Here is a 20,439-nt window from a genome sequence, read left to right as displayed (position 1 = left end):
AGTTGTACTGCAACTTATTCGTACAGCGGCTTACCGCACTGTACCGTACGTACATTAGCTTTGCTGCGTACCATTATCTGATCTGACAGTTTAAGCTGCAACATATCTGAACAGCAGTTTACAACATTGCACTGTACTACATATACACCAGCCTTGCTATGTATTATTATCTGAATCGCTTAGTCCACATATATGGTGTGTAGGGTTGGATGAGCCTTCCGAGGTCCTAGTGGTGTGTTTGGTTCGATGAGCTTAAACAACTCTTTTGGGGTGTGATCGAGGGATGAAGTGGTATTTTGGCTAGATGGGTGGATTTTAATATTTGACTACATTCATACGCATTTGGATATGAGTTCCTTATCTGTAATCTGTCTGTTCGTTATAATAATTATGTCTGATCCTACGTGAATTTTGGTGTTAGCGTCGTGACATTTTGGATTATGATGATAAGTGTTTTTAGATCGATCGTTGACAGGTTTATCTGTTGGGTATTCTGTGCGTAATTTGGTGTGCTTAACTATTACGTTATTTGGATTTTTGATCTATAAGTCCGTTGTTTGTAACCTTTTGAACTCACACTGAGCTCGTAAATCTCACCTCCTTAGTGTTTTCGCTTGCAGGTACGCTTGGTTTCAGTAGCTGGACTCGATATGTGAAGATCTCAGACAATCACGGTTAAAAACAAGTTAACAGTTCTTCTTTTCAGTTCCCGTTTTGGTATACTGTTACGAACTGAAAGGTTTTGTAAAATCTGTGATACAAGTTCTGTTTTTTATTTTCCTCGTAAATCTTACTTTGTTCATAAAGTAAACTTAACTATAATTTTTTTGATTGAAATCTAAAAGATTAAATGTTTTTGGTTCAAAAAGATATAAATGTGTTTGTAATGGAATTTGAGATAATTTTTTTGTAAAATTTTCTTACAATTACTTCGGTGATCAATGTAACTTTCGAGATTCGTTTTAAACTTCCAGGCTGGGTTTGAGGGTGTTACAAAAAAAGAGATACTTGATCTAGTAATACAAATCAAGGGAACTTGGTGATTGCCTACTGACCTGCTTGAGTAACTAGTATTTGATTTTGCTGAAAGTCTGATAGGATTGTTTCCTTAGATTTAGAGTAGAGGGTGGCTACTTACACTTAGGATGTAATTAGCAGTAGTAATGGAGTCTATGGGACATAACCTGCAGGTGTAGTCTAAAACAATTGTGACTTTGGGTACTGTAAAGGAAAGTTATAAGCTTTTTGTTTGGAACGTTACTTCTGAGAGTATCACTGCTTAAGTATCTTTGTGGGACAAAGGAAACTCTACAATTTAAAGCATGAGTTTGATTTTCTTAATCATTTACAAACTCTATCAAGCATAATTTGATAAGAATGCTTGATATCTGTTGGCCCTTCCAAATATTTTTAGGTATCTGATTGGTGGTTGCTGTAATTTTTACTATTTGGCTTTTTACATTTTGGTGTGCAAGAGCTGCCTAGGAGATTCTAGTATGAGTGTCTGTCGTTATCATAATTCTTACTGGAAGTTCTCCTAGTAGCTGTAGCTAATCTCTTCTACTAACGTAAAAGTTCTGGCTTCTACTCTTGCTATTTCATGAAGATGATGAATGATGCAGGAGGAGATTATTTTAGCCACTTGAGATGTCACCAAAATACCGTCATGGAGACTCTGAAGGGTTGCAGGGTTTAGTCCTGTCTTTGGTGTAATGGTTTCTAAGATCTTCAAAATTGCGTTTTGATTGTGAAGGAATGATATGATTGTTCTGTTGGACATGATGTACCTATGCGTTGGATGGTTTTCATTTTTCATCATGTTGCAAGGTTTCCTCGTACAATATTTCTAGGTTTAGAGGTACTATAAATAACCCGCTGAAGCTAATATCTAATACGTAGCTAAAGTTTGAGTTTGTGGTGTTATTTCTCCTCAATTTCATTTTGGGTAAGTCACACCATGGGTACTTTTATTTAGTTACTTATATTTGAAATTTGTAACATTCTGTTAATGGCAAAACGGTAAGCTGATGTGGCATGTTAAATTATCATTTCAAACAAAAAATTTAGGTTAATTTATGAAATTGGTCTCCATATTTTTTCATTTTTAGCAATTTATTTTTTATTTATATTTTTAACTTATTTTTTTAATTCTATTATGTTCCTCCCCTGTTTTTCTACCTTTTCCATTTCTTTTAACTATGAGGAAGTCGAATTGACAGTGAAAAAAAAAGCAGCAAGTTGTCAAGCCTCCACTTCGACCAAGAATTGAGATCAAACAAACAAGAAAAACCCATCGTGCATTCGTCTGTCGTCAAGCTTCCAATTCGACCAATAATTGAGACCAAACTATGGCTATTTATCTCCTCTTCAACCTCACACATCCCAATATCTCCAAATAAAAATCCAAATTGAGTTTCATACTATCCTTGAGTCGATACCCATTGGTAATCGTTCGATGAACCCTCAAGCAAGGTTTCAACTTCTTAGACTCTTTGTTTGTCTTCATTGTTCAGATATTCAAAGGGCAAAAAATGGGTTCCTTTATTTTGGCTTTTCATTTTCGGTATGCTTGCTAAATTGTTTTTATTTTTATTTTGAATTCTCTCCATTTTTTTTAGCTTAATGACAAATTTGTCTACTAACATATACATATTTTGTCAAAAAATGACCTTAATTGTATATTTTAGCCTTTTTTGGTCATCAACCTTTGTTTTTTTTTCAAATTGTCTTTTCTAACAGATTTGAAAAAATTACCGTTAAAAAAATAACTCTTAATGTAAAGAAAATAAACATAATTATTTCTAAAAAAAATTCAAAATGAATGTATACATTTGTTTACTGAAAGGTTTCAAAAGGACACATAATAAATCAAATAAAAAATACTGAATGTGTGCATTCATTTTGAAACTTTTTTTAGATAATTATGTTTATTTTATTTAAATTAAGAATTATTTAGTTAATTAATTAGTTATTTTATTATTTTCCACATGTAATTACTTTATTGGATTATCTAAGTAATAAATTACATCTCATTAAAAATATTTCATATATGAAAATCCACATAATCCTGTTAACTTTTTTAACGATACTTTCAAATATGTTAAAAAAAAGTAATTTGAAAAAAAGAACAAATGTTAATGGAAAAAAATTGCAAAATACAATTAGGGCCATTTTGACAAAACATGTAAACGTTAGTGGCCAAATTTATCATTAAGCTTTTTTTTTAATATTAGTTCTCTCCATCTTTTTAAACGACATAACATTGAAATATAATTGTAATTTAAGTAGTTTAGATATTTGAAGTGTTAAGTCAATAGAAAAGAAAAGTAATAAAAGGTTAAAAAGAAGTTATACAAGGGTATTTAAGTTATTTTTCATGAAGTTTGTGTTCGAAATATAATATGATGAGATATTATATTATTGGAATAAATTTTGAGTCATTGAATATGATTAAAATATGAGGATTGAATGCGGACTACACATTTGTGTTAATTTTAACTAACTCTGACTTGGTCTTACTTTTAAATAGATAAAAAAAAGGAAAAAGATGACAAAATATCATATTTTTCTCCCCTTACTAGTAGTCCCCCTCTCTTCCCTATAGGAAAGTTTTCCCTTCTTCTATTTTGTAGTGAAATGACTATCCATGCATTGACAAAACCAGATTGCAAAACTATGAGCTCACCATATTTGCGAGCTCACCAAACCTCTGAAGACATCAAAGGTGCTAGCTTTGTCAGGTGAATCCATACCTGCGAGCTCCTTGGTCTACAAATTGCCAACTTGCCAACTTGCATTGAAACAATAATGGTTTTTTATTAGACATTTTGGCAGCTAATTAGGATGAAATCAGCCAACAAGGAAGAAAGTTATATGAATCTAGCTACAAGATTAAGCCAAGTTGTAATTATATTATTATTATTTTTAGCTTATTTTAGCTCACTTGTTCTTGTAAATAGTGCATCAATTTTTATCAATGCAACAACTGATTACAAGCTGATCTTTCCCATTTTTTTGCCTCTGTTTCAACCTTTCTTTCATCAAATTTCTAACAATTAGTATCTAGAGCCATTTATCTTAGAGGGCTTGGTTTTATAAAAATGTCTTCAGAAAACTTTACACCACTCTTTATTTTCACAGGAGAAGACTACCATATTTGGGTAGTAAAATTGAAAACATAACTTCAAGCCTTTGATTTTTGGGAAGTTGTAAATGCTGAAATAGAACCACCAGTGTTGAGACTAAATCCTACACTAGCTCAAATGAAACAACACAGTGAGTAATGTGCCAAAAAACACAAGGTGATGTCTTGCCTACAAAAAGGTTTTTCAGCTGTGATATCTACAAGAATCATTGCCTGTGATACTCCCAAACAAGCTTGGGATAAGCTCTAGGAGGAGTTCCAGGGTTCACAGAAGACAAGGCAGTAGTAGATGATAAATCTCAAACGAGATTTTAAAAACCTCAAGATGAAGGAAGCAGAGACTTGAAGCAGCATTCAAATCGAATCATGGTAGTGGTGAACCAGATAAGACTGCTAAGTGACCAGTTCACGGATAGTCGAGTAGTTGAGAAGGTAATTACCACACTTCTTGAGAGATACAAATAAAAAATATCTTTACTGGAAGACTCAAGAGATCTATCAACCATCTCACTCTCAGAACTAATCAATAATTTGCATGCCCTAGAACAAAGAAGGGCAAGTAGAGAAGAAAGGCATGCCAAAGGAGCTTTTTCAAACTAGAAACAGAGAAGCTGCGAGATCTTCAAGTCAGAAAGGAAAAAAGAGCTAGTCAGATAAGAAGGAGAAGTAAAAAAAACATAGTGGAAAGATAAAACATCCACCGTGTTCGCGCTGCAAGAAGTTGGGTCATCCTGAGAAATTATGTTGGTTCAGGCCTAATGCTTAATGTAAAAACTGTAAGAAGTTTGGCCATGAAGAAAGGGTGTGCAAAAATAAGGAGTACGCACAAAAACAAAATACTCAAGCACAGACTGTAGAAGCAAGCTAAGAAGAATTGATGTTCGCAGCCTCATGCGAAGTACAGCTCGCAGAATCCTACGAACCCCCTTGTGAAGACCACTTCGCATTATCATGCGATCCCTAAAAAAAGTAAGAAAAAACTGGTTGGTTGACAGTGGTTGTACAAGTCATATGACTACATACGTGAGCATCTTCAAAAACATTGACAAAAGGTTCCATTCCAAGGTAAAAGTTGGAAATGACTAGTACATTGAAGCAATAGGAAAATGAGATGTTTTGATTAAAACTGCATCAGGTACCAAACTCGTCATAAATGTTCTTTTAGTTGCTGACATAGATAAAAATCTACTGAGTGTAGGTTAGTTGCTTGAAAAAAATTCAGTGGTATTCAAAGATAACAAATGCTTAATCTTTGATCCAAGTGGATGCGAGGTCATTTTAACAAAAATAGTTCATAGAAGCTTTATTGTCAACTAGAACTTAGTAACTTTAGTAGCATATACCAACTCATTGGATGAAACCAAGTTATGGCATAAAAGAATGAGACATGTTGACTATAAATCCTTAAGTCAAATGTTAACCTGGTTAAAAAATTATTAAATATGATTGACCATGAAGATGTATGCGAAGTGTGCCAGCTTGGAAAACAGGCGAGGTTTCCATTTCCTGCGAACACAACAGGCGAGCCATTGAAAAATTGCACTTAGTACATACTGACATTTGTGGACCCATGAAAACAAGTTCGCTAAATGAAAGTAGGTACTTTGTGTTGTTTATCAATTATAGTACAATGTTCTGTTGGGTGTATTTTATGAAAAACAAGTTTGAGGTGGCTGAGAACTTCTTCAAATTTAATGCCATGGTTGAGAACCAAAGTGACTGTAAGCTCAAAATGGTAAGATCAAACAATGAGGCAGAATACACCTCAAAGAAGTTTGAAAAATTCTGCGAAGAGTCTAGTGTTAATCATCATTTAAGCAATGTGAACACCCTACAACAGAATAGAGTAAGTGAAAGAAAAAATAGAATTGTAATAAACATGGCTCGCTGCTTGCTGTTTGAAAGTAAACTGCCAAATGAATTTTGGGCAGTCTTTACTTGCTAAACAGACTACCTACTAAAGCTGTTGAAGGGAAGACACCACTTGAGGCCTGGTATGATTTTAAACCTTCTGTTTCACACTTACGAATATTTGGTTGTACTTATTTTGTTTATGTTCTAGAAGAGAAAAGAAGTAAGCTGGACAGTAGATCGCAGTCAGAGATATTTGTTAGATATTCCGGTGTTAAAAAAAGATATAAAATCTATAATCCTTTTACTAAGAAAGTGATCATAAGCAGAGATGTGAAGTTTGATAAAAGAAAAATCTGGAATTAGACTGCAATAGAGGAGGAGATGTGTGAACAATGGGGTCTAAAACCTGATTTACGAGCCACTAGAGACCAAAGTGAAATGATGCAATTGATGAACAACCGATATTAGTAACCAGGTCTATTACTAAAATCTATCAACGGTGTAATCTAATGAAGCTAGAACCAGTCACTTTTGAAGAAGCTGCTCAAAACACTGAATGATGAACAACTATGAAAGATGAAATCACCATGATCAACAAAAATGAAACACGAGAGCTTGTGGACAAACCAGTTCATAAGAAAGTGATTGGTGTTAAATGGGTGTTCAAAACCAAGATAAATCTTGATGTATCAGTCAACAAATATAAAGCTAGGTTGGTTACAAAAGCGTTTAGCCAGCAATATAGAGTGACTTCACTGAAACCTTTGCCCCTGTTGAGAGGTTAGACACTATAAGGTTGCTAATAACTCTTGCAACTCAAAAGGATTGGAGGATACATCAAATGGATGTAAAGCTAGCCTTCCTAAAGGACTTTTTGAAGAAAGAAATTTATGCTAAGAAAACTTAAGGATTTGCAGCACCTAGGTGCAAGACCAAGGTGTACAAACTGCATAAAGCACTATATGGTTTGAAACAAGCACCAAGAGCGTGGTATGAAAGAATTGACAACCATATGACAAAGGTGAGTTTTGAAAGAAGCATCAACAAGCCCACTTTATATATCAAGAAAATTGGTAATGAAATACTCCTCATTATTTCATTATATGTTAATAATTTACTTGTGATTGGTAGCAAAAGTTAACTGGTGATTGTATTCAAAGATCAGATGCAAGAGAAGTTTAAAATGTCAGACTTAGGTAAAATGACATACTTCCTTGGTCTAGAAGTGAACCAAGCTCGCGATGCAATTTTCAGAAACCAGAAGGGGTTTGCAACAAAAATCCTGCGAAGATATAGCATAAAGAATTATAAACCTGCGAGCACCCCTATCGTTCAAGGTGAGAAGCTCACTGGCAATGAAGATGTTGAGAAGGTTGATGAAATAAGCTACAGAAGCTTGGTAGGATGTTTGCTTTACTTGACAACATCCAGACCTGACATAATATTTATTGTAAGTCGATTGTCTAGATACATGCATTGCTGAAACGTGAACCACTACAGGGCAGCTAAAAGAGTTCTGCAATAAATAAAAGGAACTCTAAGCCATGGAGTGAAGTTTGTGAAGACTGAAAATGTCAAGCTACTTGGGTATTCAAACAGTGATTGGGCTGGATCTACTAAAGCATGAAGAGTACCTTAGGTTATTTCTTTACTCTAGGATCGAGTATGTTCTGTTGGGGCTCGAAGAAGTAAGAAACAATGGCACAATCAACTGTTAAAGCTGAGTATGTTGCAGCTACAACAGTTGTGAATCAAACCATCTGGTTAAAGAAATTGCTGAATGATTTGAATTTGAAACAAGAAGCAACAACAGAGATTATATGTGATAATCAATCTGCTGTTGCAATTGTAAAAAATCCAGTGTTTCATGGAAGAATAAAACACATCAAAATCAAATATCACTTTGTAAGAGAAGTGGAACAAGCTAAGGAAATAACCTTGGTACATTGCAGTTCGCAAGATCAGTTGGCTGACATTCTAACAAAACCTCTTGGAAAGATGAGGTTTGAAAAGTTATGTTATAATATTGGGCTTCGCAACATGGAGGTCAAGGAGAAGTGTTGTGAAATGACCATCCATGTATTGACGAACCCAGATTGCAAAACTACAAGCTCACCATATCTGCGAGCTCACCAAGATTGCGAGCTCACCAAACCTATGACGACATCAAAGGTGCAAGCTCTATTAGGCGAACTCATACCTGCGAGCTCTTTAGTCTACAAGTTGCCAACTTGCACTAAAATAATAATGATTTTTTATTAGACTTTTTGGCATGTGATTAGACTGAAATCAGCCAATAAGGAAGAAAGTTATATGAATCTAGCTACAAGATTAAGCTAAATTATAATTATTTTATTATTATTATTATTAGCTTATTTAAGCTTACTTGTTTTTGTAAACAATGCATCAATTTTTATCAATGCAACAATTGATTGCAAGCTGATCTTTCCCATTTTTTTGCCTCTGTTTCAACCCTTCATTAATCAAATTTCTAGCACATTTTTCTAAAATATACTTCAAATCAATGTCAATTTTCAATCTCCAAACTTTTATTCTTACTAAAACCAATTAAAAAAATCAAATTATAAATACTTTCGCAGCATTATGTTCTCTATCCAAATTAAGGGTTTCATGGGTTTAGTGAGATAAAGCTTTGGCTAGAAAGAGAAATCTTCAAAAGTTTTAAGAAATTATGTTTTCATCATTTTAACTTTTGATATATATATGTTTTAATTTTAGGTATGTAAAAGCCATTTGAGCTTGTATAATAAAGTTAAGATATATATTTGAAAATTTTACTTTTTAAGATAAGGAAAAGAAGATAAGTGATGAAAATCTTCCTATCGAATTTTAGTTCATTAAAAAGATAAGTACGCTTAAATTTTCCTAATTTTTTTCAAAATTATAATTTGAAATTGAATAAATTAGTGAAATAAATATGTGTAGTGACTATGTGTATATTAACATGTGAAAAATCTTGACTTAATAATGGAATTGTAGCAATAATATTAAGCCTTAGCTTGATGGTATAAAAATGAGTTAGAAAATGCTATAAGAACATCAGTGCCATGGTGTTATATAATAACTTATGTAAAAAAATAAAATGTAATTAAGTGTCATAAGTGAATTAAAAGTAGTAATTTGAGACAACGAGGTGAAATGCCTTATATGTGAAAATTTGAATAATAAGATTAATTGTATATATAAGAATGAGAAATGGTGATACGGTCACCTTGTTAATAAGAGTAAAAGTGAAAAAGTATATATATATGTGATTGTTGAGACTTGATGGAAAATGATTATTGAAAGTAATTATGGATGAGTGTTGATGATAGACCTCTCCTAGATATAAAAGGAATATGTGGGTTGATTATGAAATGATAATAAATTGCTTAATGAACATTAGAAAATGATTTTGTTATAAGTGAAACTTGATGTGTATGTAAGTGCTTAATGTTGTAATAATTGAAATTGTTCTAAGTGATTATTAAGTGACTTGTTTTAGTAAGCTTAGTAGAATAGTTAGGGTACAATTGGCATGTTACAATGATTAATGCATGTACCTTGGAAAGATGATGTATTCTGGAATGATGATGTGATACCTTATGGCATAGCACTTCGGTGCACCTTGGACCCATATGCGTTTGGTGTGTTAAGTTGGATGCACAATTGATGCAAAATATATGGTGTGATAGGTTGGAATATAGAATATCTGAGTTCTATTAGTGTTTACAATGGGCTAAGTGCTACAATAAAAATTTTGATGATAAGATTCATTAAGGGCGAACTGTATAAAATAGTGAAAATGAAAGTATTAATAAATTTGCTATCTTATAAATTAGATAAAAAGTATTAAGCTCTAAAATGAAGCTACTGAACAAGAAATGGTATAATGGTAATGATTAAACATCTAGTAATTGAGATAGTAAAAATGAGCTTCGTGTTAATTATTATGTGCAAAACAAGAAAAGAGGAATCTTAAAATGAATTTATAAGCATGACGTAATGAAAGATGAGCTAAGTGGTTAGCAAAATGATGAACCATACTTAAGTGAGTTGAGTCTTAGTGATGAATTAACAAAACATCGACTCTTAATCCTTGTTAATAAGTGACTCAACTGAATTATGCTTTTAAAGGCTCAACTCTAATAAGAATATAAAGTAAGGTACAAATTTCCTTATATGCTAAGCTCTTCAAACTTAACACATTTGTGGTTTGAAAGCGTAGGTGGATGACTTTTTTCATGAAGCTAGAAAGCATATCTTCGAAGGATCACATATCGTGTGGGGTTTGAAAGACTTGGAGAATTTAGTTTTATTTTCCTTGTGTTAGAAGAGTTTGAAATGGCTTGTATAAGGACTAAGTGGATTTTATATTAATTTTGTAAACTTTATGATGAGTATAATATTAGAGTATGCCCAAAGACTAATCATGAGATTATTGTAATCAGATACTCATTTTACCTTATTTGTTAATATAAGACATTGCCGTTGTTATTTCAGTTTCTTTTTGTGTGTGTGTAAATAAACTAATTAACAATAAAATTATGAGAATAATATGATTATTCTTAAAATGTCCTTAGTAAAGTATTATTGTGAGTTTGAATAATAATAATGCATTGAGACTAATGTGTCGTTGATTGATGATAAAGTGTTGTTATTGACATAGAGATGTCAAAATTAATACATAAGTATGTGTTAGAGAATAACATACTTGATTGACCCGCTATGAGTATGTTTCTTGGATTATTATGTAATAGTCACAACATTACTCATAATGATAACTGCGTATATGATCTTCAGACTTGAGATCATCAATGTCCCAACATTGTGAGTCATATATTTGATACAATCAAATGTCTAGCGTAACAAGTTGTACTATAAAGACTGATGTTAGATATGCCACAATCTATATAGTGAGATATAATTGATCAAGATAAGATTTGCCCCTCCTACATAATGAGAGCAATATTTTAGGTCACTTGATGGAGTGAGACTAGAAATGCATGATCATACTCAAATAAGTTGATATGAGATATCACACTTATTTGTTTATTGTAGTCTACTAAAAATATTAAGAAATATGAGATTGAATTATACAAGTGTGACTATTCCATTACTTGTGTCCAATTTAGATATAAATGATAAATTGATATAATACATGAAAATTTTGTCAAAGAAAAGTTATGTCGAATCACGAGTTCTTGTAACTTAGGTAGTAATGATGTATTGCTAGATGTCACTCATTATTTGTAACATTAAAAATGTTCTAATATTATTACTAACATTACAAGAGCTTACAGAGTCATACTTTATGGTTGAAGTGAATAGAATCTAAATACAATTAACATTGTGTTTAACTGTCACAAGAGTTAAATTAATTATTAATAGTTAAATATTAAAAATATTATATATACAAACTTATTATTCACGAATAGAGAACATAGCAGGGCAGATTGATATATATTTATATATATATGTATATGTATATAGGGAGTTAATTTATAGTCATGTATGTATGTTAGATTGCCCGGCCTTACTAAGTTGATCTACTTAAGCCACTACCATTGCCGCAATGTTTCTTTATTCTTTCAATTTCTTATATATTTTTTCAAGATCTCGTTTCATCTAAAGAGAAAGTAGGTGAAGTGAAAACCAATCGAAACAAAGCAAAACCTCAAGATGAAACGAGATTCATTGTTTTTTTTTTGCAGATTCATTGTAACACAACATGCCGAAAAATATGTAACCAAAAGTAAGGAGAAGAAAAAAAATATCTCTAATCATATTAGATATGAATGGAAAAATTACCTTGACTTGGGAATCGGGATTCAGTAATTGGTGATGTTCTTCTTTAACCTTGTTGTAGCGTTCAATAACAGATTTCATGCTGATTTTTCAAAAAAAGAAAGAAAGAAAAATCCAACGTCAGTATATCTCAGGGATGCCGCTGCAACTGCACTTCTGTATGGAGTAAGGCAGCACAGAATATATATGGATAATTATTATGTTCATTTACAGTAATAAAATTTCACATCAAAGGTTTGTGATGCTGTTAAAGCGTGATCTTTTATAGAATTTTTTTTTTTGCTACACCTAAAATTATATGATATTTTCATGGAGCTTGAATGTCCTAATCGGGAGCCAACGAGGACTATGCGCCCACCCGAATTTCTTGAGTTATTATTACTAGTTTGCTATGGCTTTGGATAGACATATAATTATATTATACCCATTTAATTAAATTAAAAACAAAATTAAAAAAAATCAAACTTTTTATTGAATTAAATGATAAATTATCGTGCTAGACATAAGATCGTGTTAGATCAAATTATAATTACAATCTTACTATTTATATTTAGGATTTAATATATATATTTAATTTGATATGATTTGCTTTCTCCATATAATATCATTATTTAATCAAAATGGTTCAAACTTTGATTATTAAATAAAAATGTTGAAGACAATTTTTTTATGTGTTTAATGTGAATAGTTAAGAAAGTTAATTATTTGGACCAATTAATAATATTATAAAAATAGAGATTAAATTATATTAAATTAAAATATAAAAATTAAATCCTAAGTGCGATCATAGTAGAACAATTCAAACTACAATTTTACCATTAACTTATAATTAAAAAATGGAGGAAAACAAACTATCTCATTAGTTAGCTAAATAATTAGCACCCTTAATAACTTCGATATCTAATATGGATTGTTTAAAAAAAATACTTATTTCAATTTATCATGGAAAAATAAAAAATTGTTAGAAAAATTTTAATTCAGTACTCAATAATATTAATTATTTAAACTAACTAATAATATTATAAAAATACGATCATGTTAAAAGTTTTAGTAAAAAGCTTAAATTTAAAAATAATAGAAGTAAAAAAAAAGGTAGGACATATGAGAGTTAGCGTGAGAATTAAAGCTCAAATTCTCACGCAAACTCTCCTACGTTGAAGTATGCTGACAAAATCATCAAAAGAGGGATGCTGCGGAATCTTGAAATTACATTTATATTTCTTGGTTCTAATACCATGGAATCGTCTCTGAACAAGACCCTTTTGGTTCTAATTCCTAAGATTGCAAATTCGAAGTCCCTTGTTCAACTCTAATCCATTAGTCTTTGTATGATGTTATATATGCTTGTAATGGAACTCATTGCTAACAGCTTAAGTTGGTCTCGTGGCTGGCACGAACATCACTGATAATATTTTGGTGTCCCAAGAGGTAATACATTTAATGAGAACAAAACAAGGCAAAAAGTGTTGGATGACTATTAAAAGTGGATCTAGAGAAAGCTTATGATTGATTGCAGTGGAAGTTTATACCGAATTCACTAATAGATGCAGGTTACCCTAAGAATCTGATGCAAATCATAATGAACTGCATCACAACCTCTTCCATGCAAGTTCTATGGCTAGGAGAGTGCCTTTAGCTTGATTTGTCCTTATGACTATTCCCAAATTACTTGAGGTATGCCTTTATTTCATCAGAGAGTTAAGAATGGTACTTTCAATTTTTTTCTTAAGAAAATTCGAGTAACTTAATAGTTGGGATGCGATGCTTTTTTCTATGGCTAGGAGAGTGACTTTAGCTGGATTTGTCCTTATGACTATTCCCAACTTATGTAGTCTACCATGATTTTGAGGGGTATGTGATGAAATGAAAAGTCGGCTTGAAACTTTATTTAGGTTTCTTTAGAGTCTAGTAAGAAGCTGACACTTGTTAGTTGGAATTCTTGCTGCTAACCAAGCAGAAACGGTGCCCTTGGGTTTCATAGTCTTCAACAGCGAAATGAGTCTTTCCTAATGAAGTTCGAGTTTAACTTTGCGACCAACAAGGGATCGCTATGGGTACTTGTTATGAGATCAAAATACAAGATTGTTGAAGAGTGTCCGATGAATATAGAGAAATCTAAATGATCTATTTGTATGGAGGTCCTTAGTTAAAATTTGTCCTCTACTATGTAGGAATCTCGGATGGATTATTGACAGTGACAAAAGCGCCAAATTTTGGACGGATTGTCGACGAATAGGGTGAGCTACAGGTGAGGCATAACCACAGATGCTTCATGTCATTCTTGCGGATTCAACAATGAGGGCCTCATTCATGTGTTTTGTGATTGCTCACTAGCTCGTAAGGTTTGGCTTCAAGTTATTATTTATAAATACCATTATATTAAATCATTTAAAAATAATTTATCATTATATTTAAAATTTTAAAATATTTCATGTATCATTGAGTTTACATATAATTTATTAATTACTTAAAAAAATTTAAAATTTATATTTCATGTATAATTATATTAAATTATTTAAATATTATCAGTAGAAGGTTTAGCCAAGAGATGATCATGGCAATTGGCTGCAGGGGTATTGTAGAAGCATAGGCAGTTGAAGTATATTCTTTAAGTCGAACTTTAGGCGATTTATGATGGTCTCTCTCTATATTGGAATAAGGGGATCAGCCGGGTTATAGTGGAGGGAGATAGCTTGGAGACTTTGCGAGTCATGGGATGCAGAGAGTTTAAGACATCTAATATGGCACTTTATCGAAGAATCAAGGATCTTATTACTCGAAGATGAGAGGTGCGGCTATAGCATACATATCGCGAAGCTAATGCGGCAGCAAACTATATGGCTAATCTAATGTATGGCATGGCACTGGAATTATATTTCTTTGATGAAGCACCAAGAAGCACAGAGATGATACTACAGCAAGATTTAGCTAGAAGGGCTTGGGAGAGACGAATCACTGTGATTATTTAGTTCTTTAGCTTCTCTTTGTAACCAAAAAAAAAAAAAACCTCATCCATCATGGGGAAAGAACAATTCGTAGGAGAAAATTACTAATAATGTACTAATTAATCTCATTTAGCATTATTTAAAGAACAATTCGTAGGAGAAAATTACTAATAATGTACTAATTAATCTCATTTAGCATTATTTTTTCACAACTTCTGAAAATAAATTTCTTTATAGCAAAATATCATGCTAAATGGATTTTTTTTGTTTAGCTTTTGCTATTAAATTCATGATTTGGTAACTTAAATGAAAATTCAAGAAGATTAAAATTTTAAGGTTTTAAAGCTGGCTTTTCAATAAATTGATTAAACTTTTGGTTTGATCCTATCAAGGAAGCCTAGTATCAACCAACTTTAATTTCTATTACTCACAGTGGTAGTTAAGAATTCTAACAAATCCTGTTTAAAAAAAAAGAATTTGTGTATCAAAAAAAGGGGGAAAAATCAAATTGTTCAAGAAAATTAACTACCACTTTGCTACAATTCAATTGGATTGTATTAATGTGAATTTTTTTTAATTTTATTCTATGTTTGGTAATATGTATCAATAATTTAATTACAATTGATAATTTTTAACTACTTACATTAATTCGGTTAAAAAAATTACAAAAATATTTTTTCATATTTAAAATGAGTTATATTATTCAATGGTATCTTTTTGTTTATAAAAAAATACGCATATAATGGTATTTAGACCTACGTCAATTACATTAGTAAAACCTTAAATTTACCACTCTACAAAAGTTTTATTTTGATTTTTTTATACATTTTAGTTTTATTATGCACATTTTATTACCACCGTCAATTGTATAAATTAATAATGTTGTTGACTGAGTTGATGTTACAAGTTAACTCGATATCAACTCAAAATTTATAACATCATACTAAATAATTATGTTCATTTAGTATTTTTAACTTGATGTATTTGTCAGCCTAAATTTTTGTTTTACTTGTAATTTTATCTAATTGAAAAGAAAATTAATATATGTATAAATTGAATGTTAAAATATGAGTGAACTTGATCCCAATTTTAAAAATGATTTTTCTTACATCCGTTTGGATATTCAATAAATCATTTTTTAACTACTTTTTTTCTTCGATATCTTTTTATTTGATTAAATTAATTTTGAACATTAAGCAAAATAATTAATTTTGAATATTTAATTTAAATAGTTTTACATTTTTCCTAATATTTTATATTATTAATATTTTAATAATCCAATCATCATATTTTATGTTTTATTTATGTAAATCATGAATGAGAAAAAAATTCTAACTAATCATTTTATGTAAAAAATTCAATATAAACAATATTTTAACCGATATGATAGAGATATTAGATCAATTCAAAATTTTCTATGCATGACTGCTATAGATATCTTAATAAATTCAAAGGTTAGGTTTTTAAAATATTAATTGTATAAAAATTAAGAGTGTAGAACCAATTAAATTTTGTACCGGTATAAGTAAATCCCTCTCATTTATTAATATGTATCAAATACTTTTATTTTTTTTTTGCACATAAATACGTTTATTTTTATTTCATTTTTTAAAGTTACTTTAAATTTTACTCAACGCGCAGATATATTATTTATTTCATTAAATATTTTTATTTTTCATATTTACTTATTTTATTTATATATTTTTATAAATAAAACACCCCCATTCTATTTTGGTTCAACTATATGTTTGAAGAAATCAAAAAATATATATTGTTATTTCTTTATTTTTAATGATTATATGCATGCTTAGATACCCCATCTTATAAAATTACTAGTTTTATCCTAATGCATGAATTTATTGTATTTAATAATTAAAACTATTAAATTAACTTCTATTAATTTTTTAAAAATTAAAATATTTACAAATAATATAAACAAAAAGTTAAAAAATTAATTCAAAAATAATATATTAAAACTAATAATTGAAGTAATTCAAATATATATATCAAATTAAAATATTATAAGAAATTTTAAACAAAAGAAATAATATTATAAGAAATAGGTTTTTTTATTTTAATAAAAATTTTAAAGCAAATTTTGTTCAAATTAATTTAAATGAACTTTAAATAGAAATGATTTCCAATTTAAAAAATCAACGCTAAATATAAAAATAATATTTATATACCATTATTTGATAATTATATAAATAGGGAAGGATCCACTTATATCTTTTTGTATGATTAATATTCAATAATCCAACAATTATATTTTATATTCAATTCATATAAACTATACATGTCAAATTCGATCTAAATTAAAATTTTCTAACTATTTGTTTTATGTAAAAAAACAGTTGATTGTTTAATAAATATTAATATATACACTATTTTAGATTGATAAGATAGAGATATCGAATTAATTTAAAAATTTACATGCATGATAATTATAATTACATGAATAAATTTAATGATTGGATCGCTAAAATATTAGTTGTACAAAAATATATTAAAATGTGTAAAAAAATTTTAATTTTATTCCGGTATAAATTAATCCTTCCCCATAAATATGATTTATTGGGGCTGTAAATCTAATATATGTGATTTGATACTTCATATCATATTTACTTTATTATTTGATACTCATATTTATTTTGATTTCAATGTCCTATAACAAATGCTATGGCAGGGGGTAGGTGAAGAAAAGATGAAGGAATATTATCTTTCTCGATTATGATTTAAAAAATTTGTAATAATTTAATCGTTTTATGATTTAAGTAATAAAATATGCACATGTATACATATTACTATAAATCTTGAATTTTTTTAATGATTTTGATGGTGAAATAAGATAATTATTATTATAAATCTTGATCCTTCACATGGATAAAGAAAGACTCATAATTATTGTAAATATTTTTTTGGTAAAATAACTATATAAGACTATGTTAACAAGGCGTTTATATATTGCAAATACTATACAGATGCATGCTGAGCCCATTTTGATAATGCTTCATATACTTATATATATATATAGGTTTTGTTATTCTTTTATTGTTTCCATTCTGCTTGGAGTATTATAGTGGTTTGCTCTAATTTATCTACAAGTATAGATTCTTCAGGTGGCAGGAACTTAATTTTCTGTTTTAATTTGTTTTTGAATTACAAATGGAACTTTTTTCTATACTTTGCTAGTTTTGTAATCTCAGATGCTTAATAAACAATTTTGGTTGAACTCAAAGAGGTTGGCACAATGATTGGTACATGATATCCTACTCACAGTAAAGTTTGAATTCTCCTCCCGCAAATTAATATATATCAGCAAAAATCCTCGACTTTTTATACCAAAATAATATATATGTGTGTATATATAGAACGGAGCTAATGAAAGTTATAAAGTAAGGAAAACTTCTACTAGGATTATCCTAAAAGTTAAAGGTTTTAGGTATCAATAAAATTTTACTATATTATTAGGTTTTAGAGACATGAAATTATTATTATACACTCATTAATAGAGAAGTTATTCTATAGACCTTTTCCGCCACATTATTCATAGTCTTTTTTCAATTATTTAATAATATTTCAACAATTTTTTCCATGTCATTGAAACATAATTTTGATAATTTTTTTTATCTTGAACCCTAAATCTAGAATCCCAAACTATGAGCCAAAAACTTAAAACCCCAAGCCATAACCTCAAACCCTAAATCTCGAACTCATAATTTGTAACCCTGAACCATGAAACCTTGAACCCAAACATGTAATCCCAAACTCTCAAACCTTGAACTTCAACTTTGAACCCCAAACCCAAAGCCCAAAACCCAAACCGAACCCTAAATCTTAAGTCTCAAACCCAAACACTAAACCTCAAGATTTGGGGTTCAAGTTCAAGGGTCGGGATTCAAGATGAAATAATTACCAAAACTATGTGTCAATGACATGAAAAAAATTGCACAAAAATTACTAATTTTTTTTTAAATTGGTTGCACAAAAATAAAAAAAATATTAACTTATGAAAAAAATAAAATAATTAAAATTTGTAAAAGAATAAAATATGTTTGTTTATAATTTAAAAATAATTATTTTAAGTAATTTAATTAAAGTTAAATTAAGTTGAAGAATATATTAAATATAAATGAGTGTATAATAATACTTTATTATCTTTAAAATTTAATGATGTGGCATTACTATTTTAATTGGTGCCTAAAAATTATACTTTTTAAGAATATCCTAATATAATTTATTCCATGATGTAATATCAAATTTATTCATAATGCCACAAAGAAAGCAGAAAACAACGTTGTAATATTAAGTCTACAAACAATATACTAAGATTCATTCCAATCTTTGTTCAATCTATTCATATCGTTTTCTCCAATTCATGAATGAATAAAGAAATGACATAAATATATCTTCTTTATAATAAGATTATAAGAATATTCATGCAACTCCTTTAATTGAGGAAGAAAAGAAGGTGAGCTAGAATAGCCAATTAAGGTGAAATGAAAGAGGATGTGATATATGCTTTTCAAAGACAAATGAGAGGCTCAGTTAGTTTAAAGATAATATTTTAGGAAGTTTTCAATTCCATAGGTAAAAGAATTCAACTGCTATGATAAACATTCTTACCAAATATGGTTTCAGTTTTGCTTTCCAATCCATTTAAATTTACAGTTTATAATTCTAAGCATGCTTCTAAAAAAGAATTTCAAAATATTGCTTAATCTGTTTCCGAGAAAATGTTTTTAAGTGTATATCGTTTTATTAGAAGAAATGAAACACTTATGCTTCACATGCAATGTCTTTAATGTTTTTGAATTACTCAGTATAACTTTATAATATTAAACTTCCAAAATTTGCATGCATGTTAGTAACAATGGAGAGGGAGACCTTCAGTTTCCTACATTTAAGAAAAAAGTGGCAGACTCTATCCTGGTTTCAGTATAATGATTATTTCTTAGTAAATCTGAATACTCGTCTCTTTTCTCAGAAGAAAAAAGAGAGACTAATTTAAATATTGTAAAACAAGAAAAAAAAAGTAGAGATAATAAAATCATTAGAAAATGCAATAAATACCATATATGTATATATATGCACCAAAAGAAGAAAAAGAAAGAATATCGATCTGACCTGGAGCTGGCATAATCGTAGAGCTTGCCGGTGCTAGAAAAGATGATCAATCCAACTTCAGCATCGCAAAGGATCGATAATTCCCTTGCTTTTTTCAATAATCCGTTCCTTCTCTTTGAGAAAGTCACCTGCCTGCTTGTTGAATTGTCTATTCGTCGAATCACTATCTTTCCTCTTCCCATCCTCTATATGAAATCAATAATCTGCTTAATAACGCTTTTTTCTCCCTTTGTTTCTCTTTTTTGCCGGATTCCAACAAAGTCCAAATCAATGAATAACAGAATAAAAATAAAAAAATCAAGGTAAACGTGTATGATTATATGCTAAGAACAGTGGAAACTAGTTTAAATCAAAGTCGAAAAACGAAATCATGATTTTGGATTTGAAAAAGATTTAGATCGTAGTTTTTTTGGCGAAGAATTAATATTAAAGACAAAAAGCTTACTTGTTTTAAGCTTATTATGGCGAAGAGTCAGACGGAGAGAGTGAGAGAGAGACGCAAGTCTTTTCCTTCTATGTTTTCTCGAGAAAGCTTTAGAGAAAAGAAAATGAAAATATTTA

At 29.9% G+C, this 20,439-nt stretch overlaps 1 protein-coding gene and 1 long non-coding RNA gene across 6 annotated transcripts in view; one reads left to right on the top strand and one right to left on the bottom strand.

Annotated features, from left to right (window-relative positions):
- LOC107928904 (uncharacterized) overlaps nt 1–2,007 on the top strand; it is a 9,658-nt gene extending 7,651 nt beyond the window's left edge. Inside the window, exon 6 of the long non-coding RNA XR_005906005.1 lies at nt 621–2,007. This is a non-coding gene — a long non-coding RNA (uncharacterized lncRNA). The remainder of the gene's footprint in view (nt 1–620) is intronic.
- The window catches only part of LOC107928891 (MADS-box transcription factor ANR1), a 27,116-nt gene extending 6,677 nt beyond the window's left edge, over nt 1–20,439 (bottom strand). For all 5 annotated transcript variants that reach the window (XM_016860174.2, XM_016860183.2, XM_041082446.1 and 2 more), the window contains exons 1-3: nt 20,324–20,439; nt 19,879–20,115; nt 11,810–11,888 (exon numbers count right to left, since the gene is read on the bottom strand). In XM_016860174.2, the coding sequence (XP_016715663.1) occupies nt 11,810–11,888; nt 19,879–20,060 (261 nt within the window). In that variant the 5' untranslated portion in view covers nt 20,061–20,115; nt 20,324–20,439. The remainder of the gene's footprint in view (nt 1–11,809; nt 11,889–19,878; nt 20,116–20,323) is intronic.

Source organism: Gossypium hirsutum, chromosome A12, assembly GCF_007990345.1.
Source record: "Gossypium hirsutum isolate 1008001.06 chromosome A12, Gossypium_hirsutum_v2.1, whole genome shotgun sequence".
In the NCBI taxonomy this organism is placed as follows: Eukaryota; Viridiplantae; Streptophyta; class Magnoliopsida; order Malvales; family Malvaceae; genus Gossypium; species Gossypium hirsutum.
Note: the sequence above shows the minus strand (reverse complement) of the source record. Positions and strands in the feature narration are given on the sequence as shown.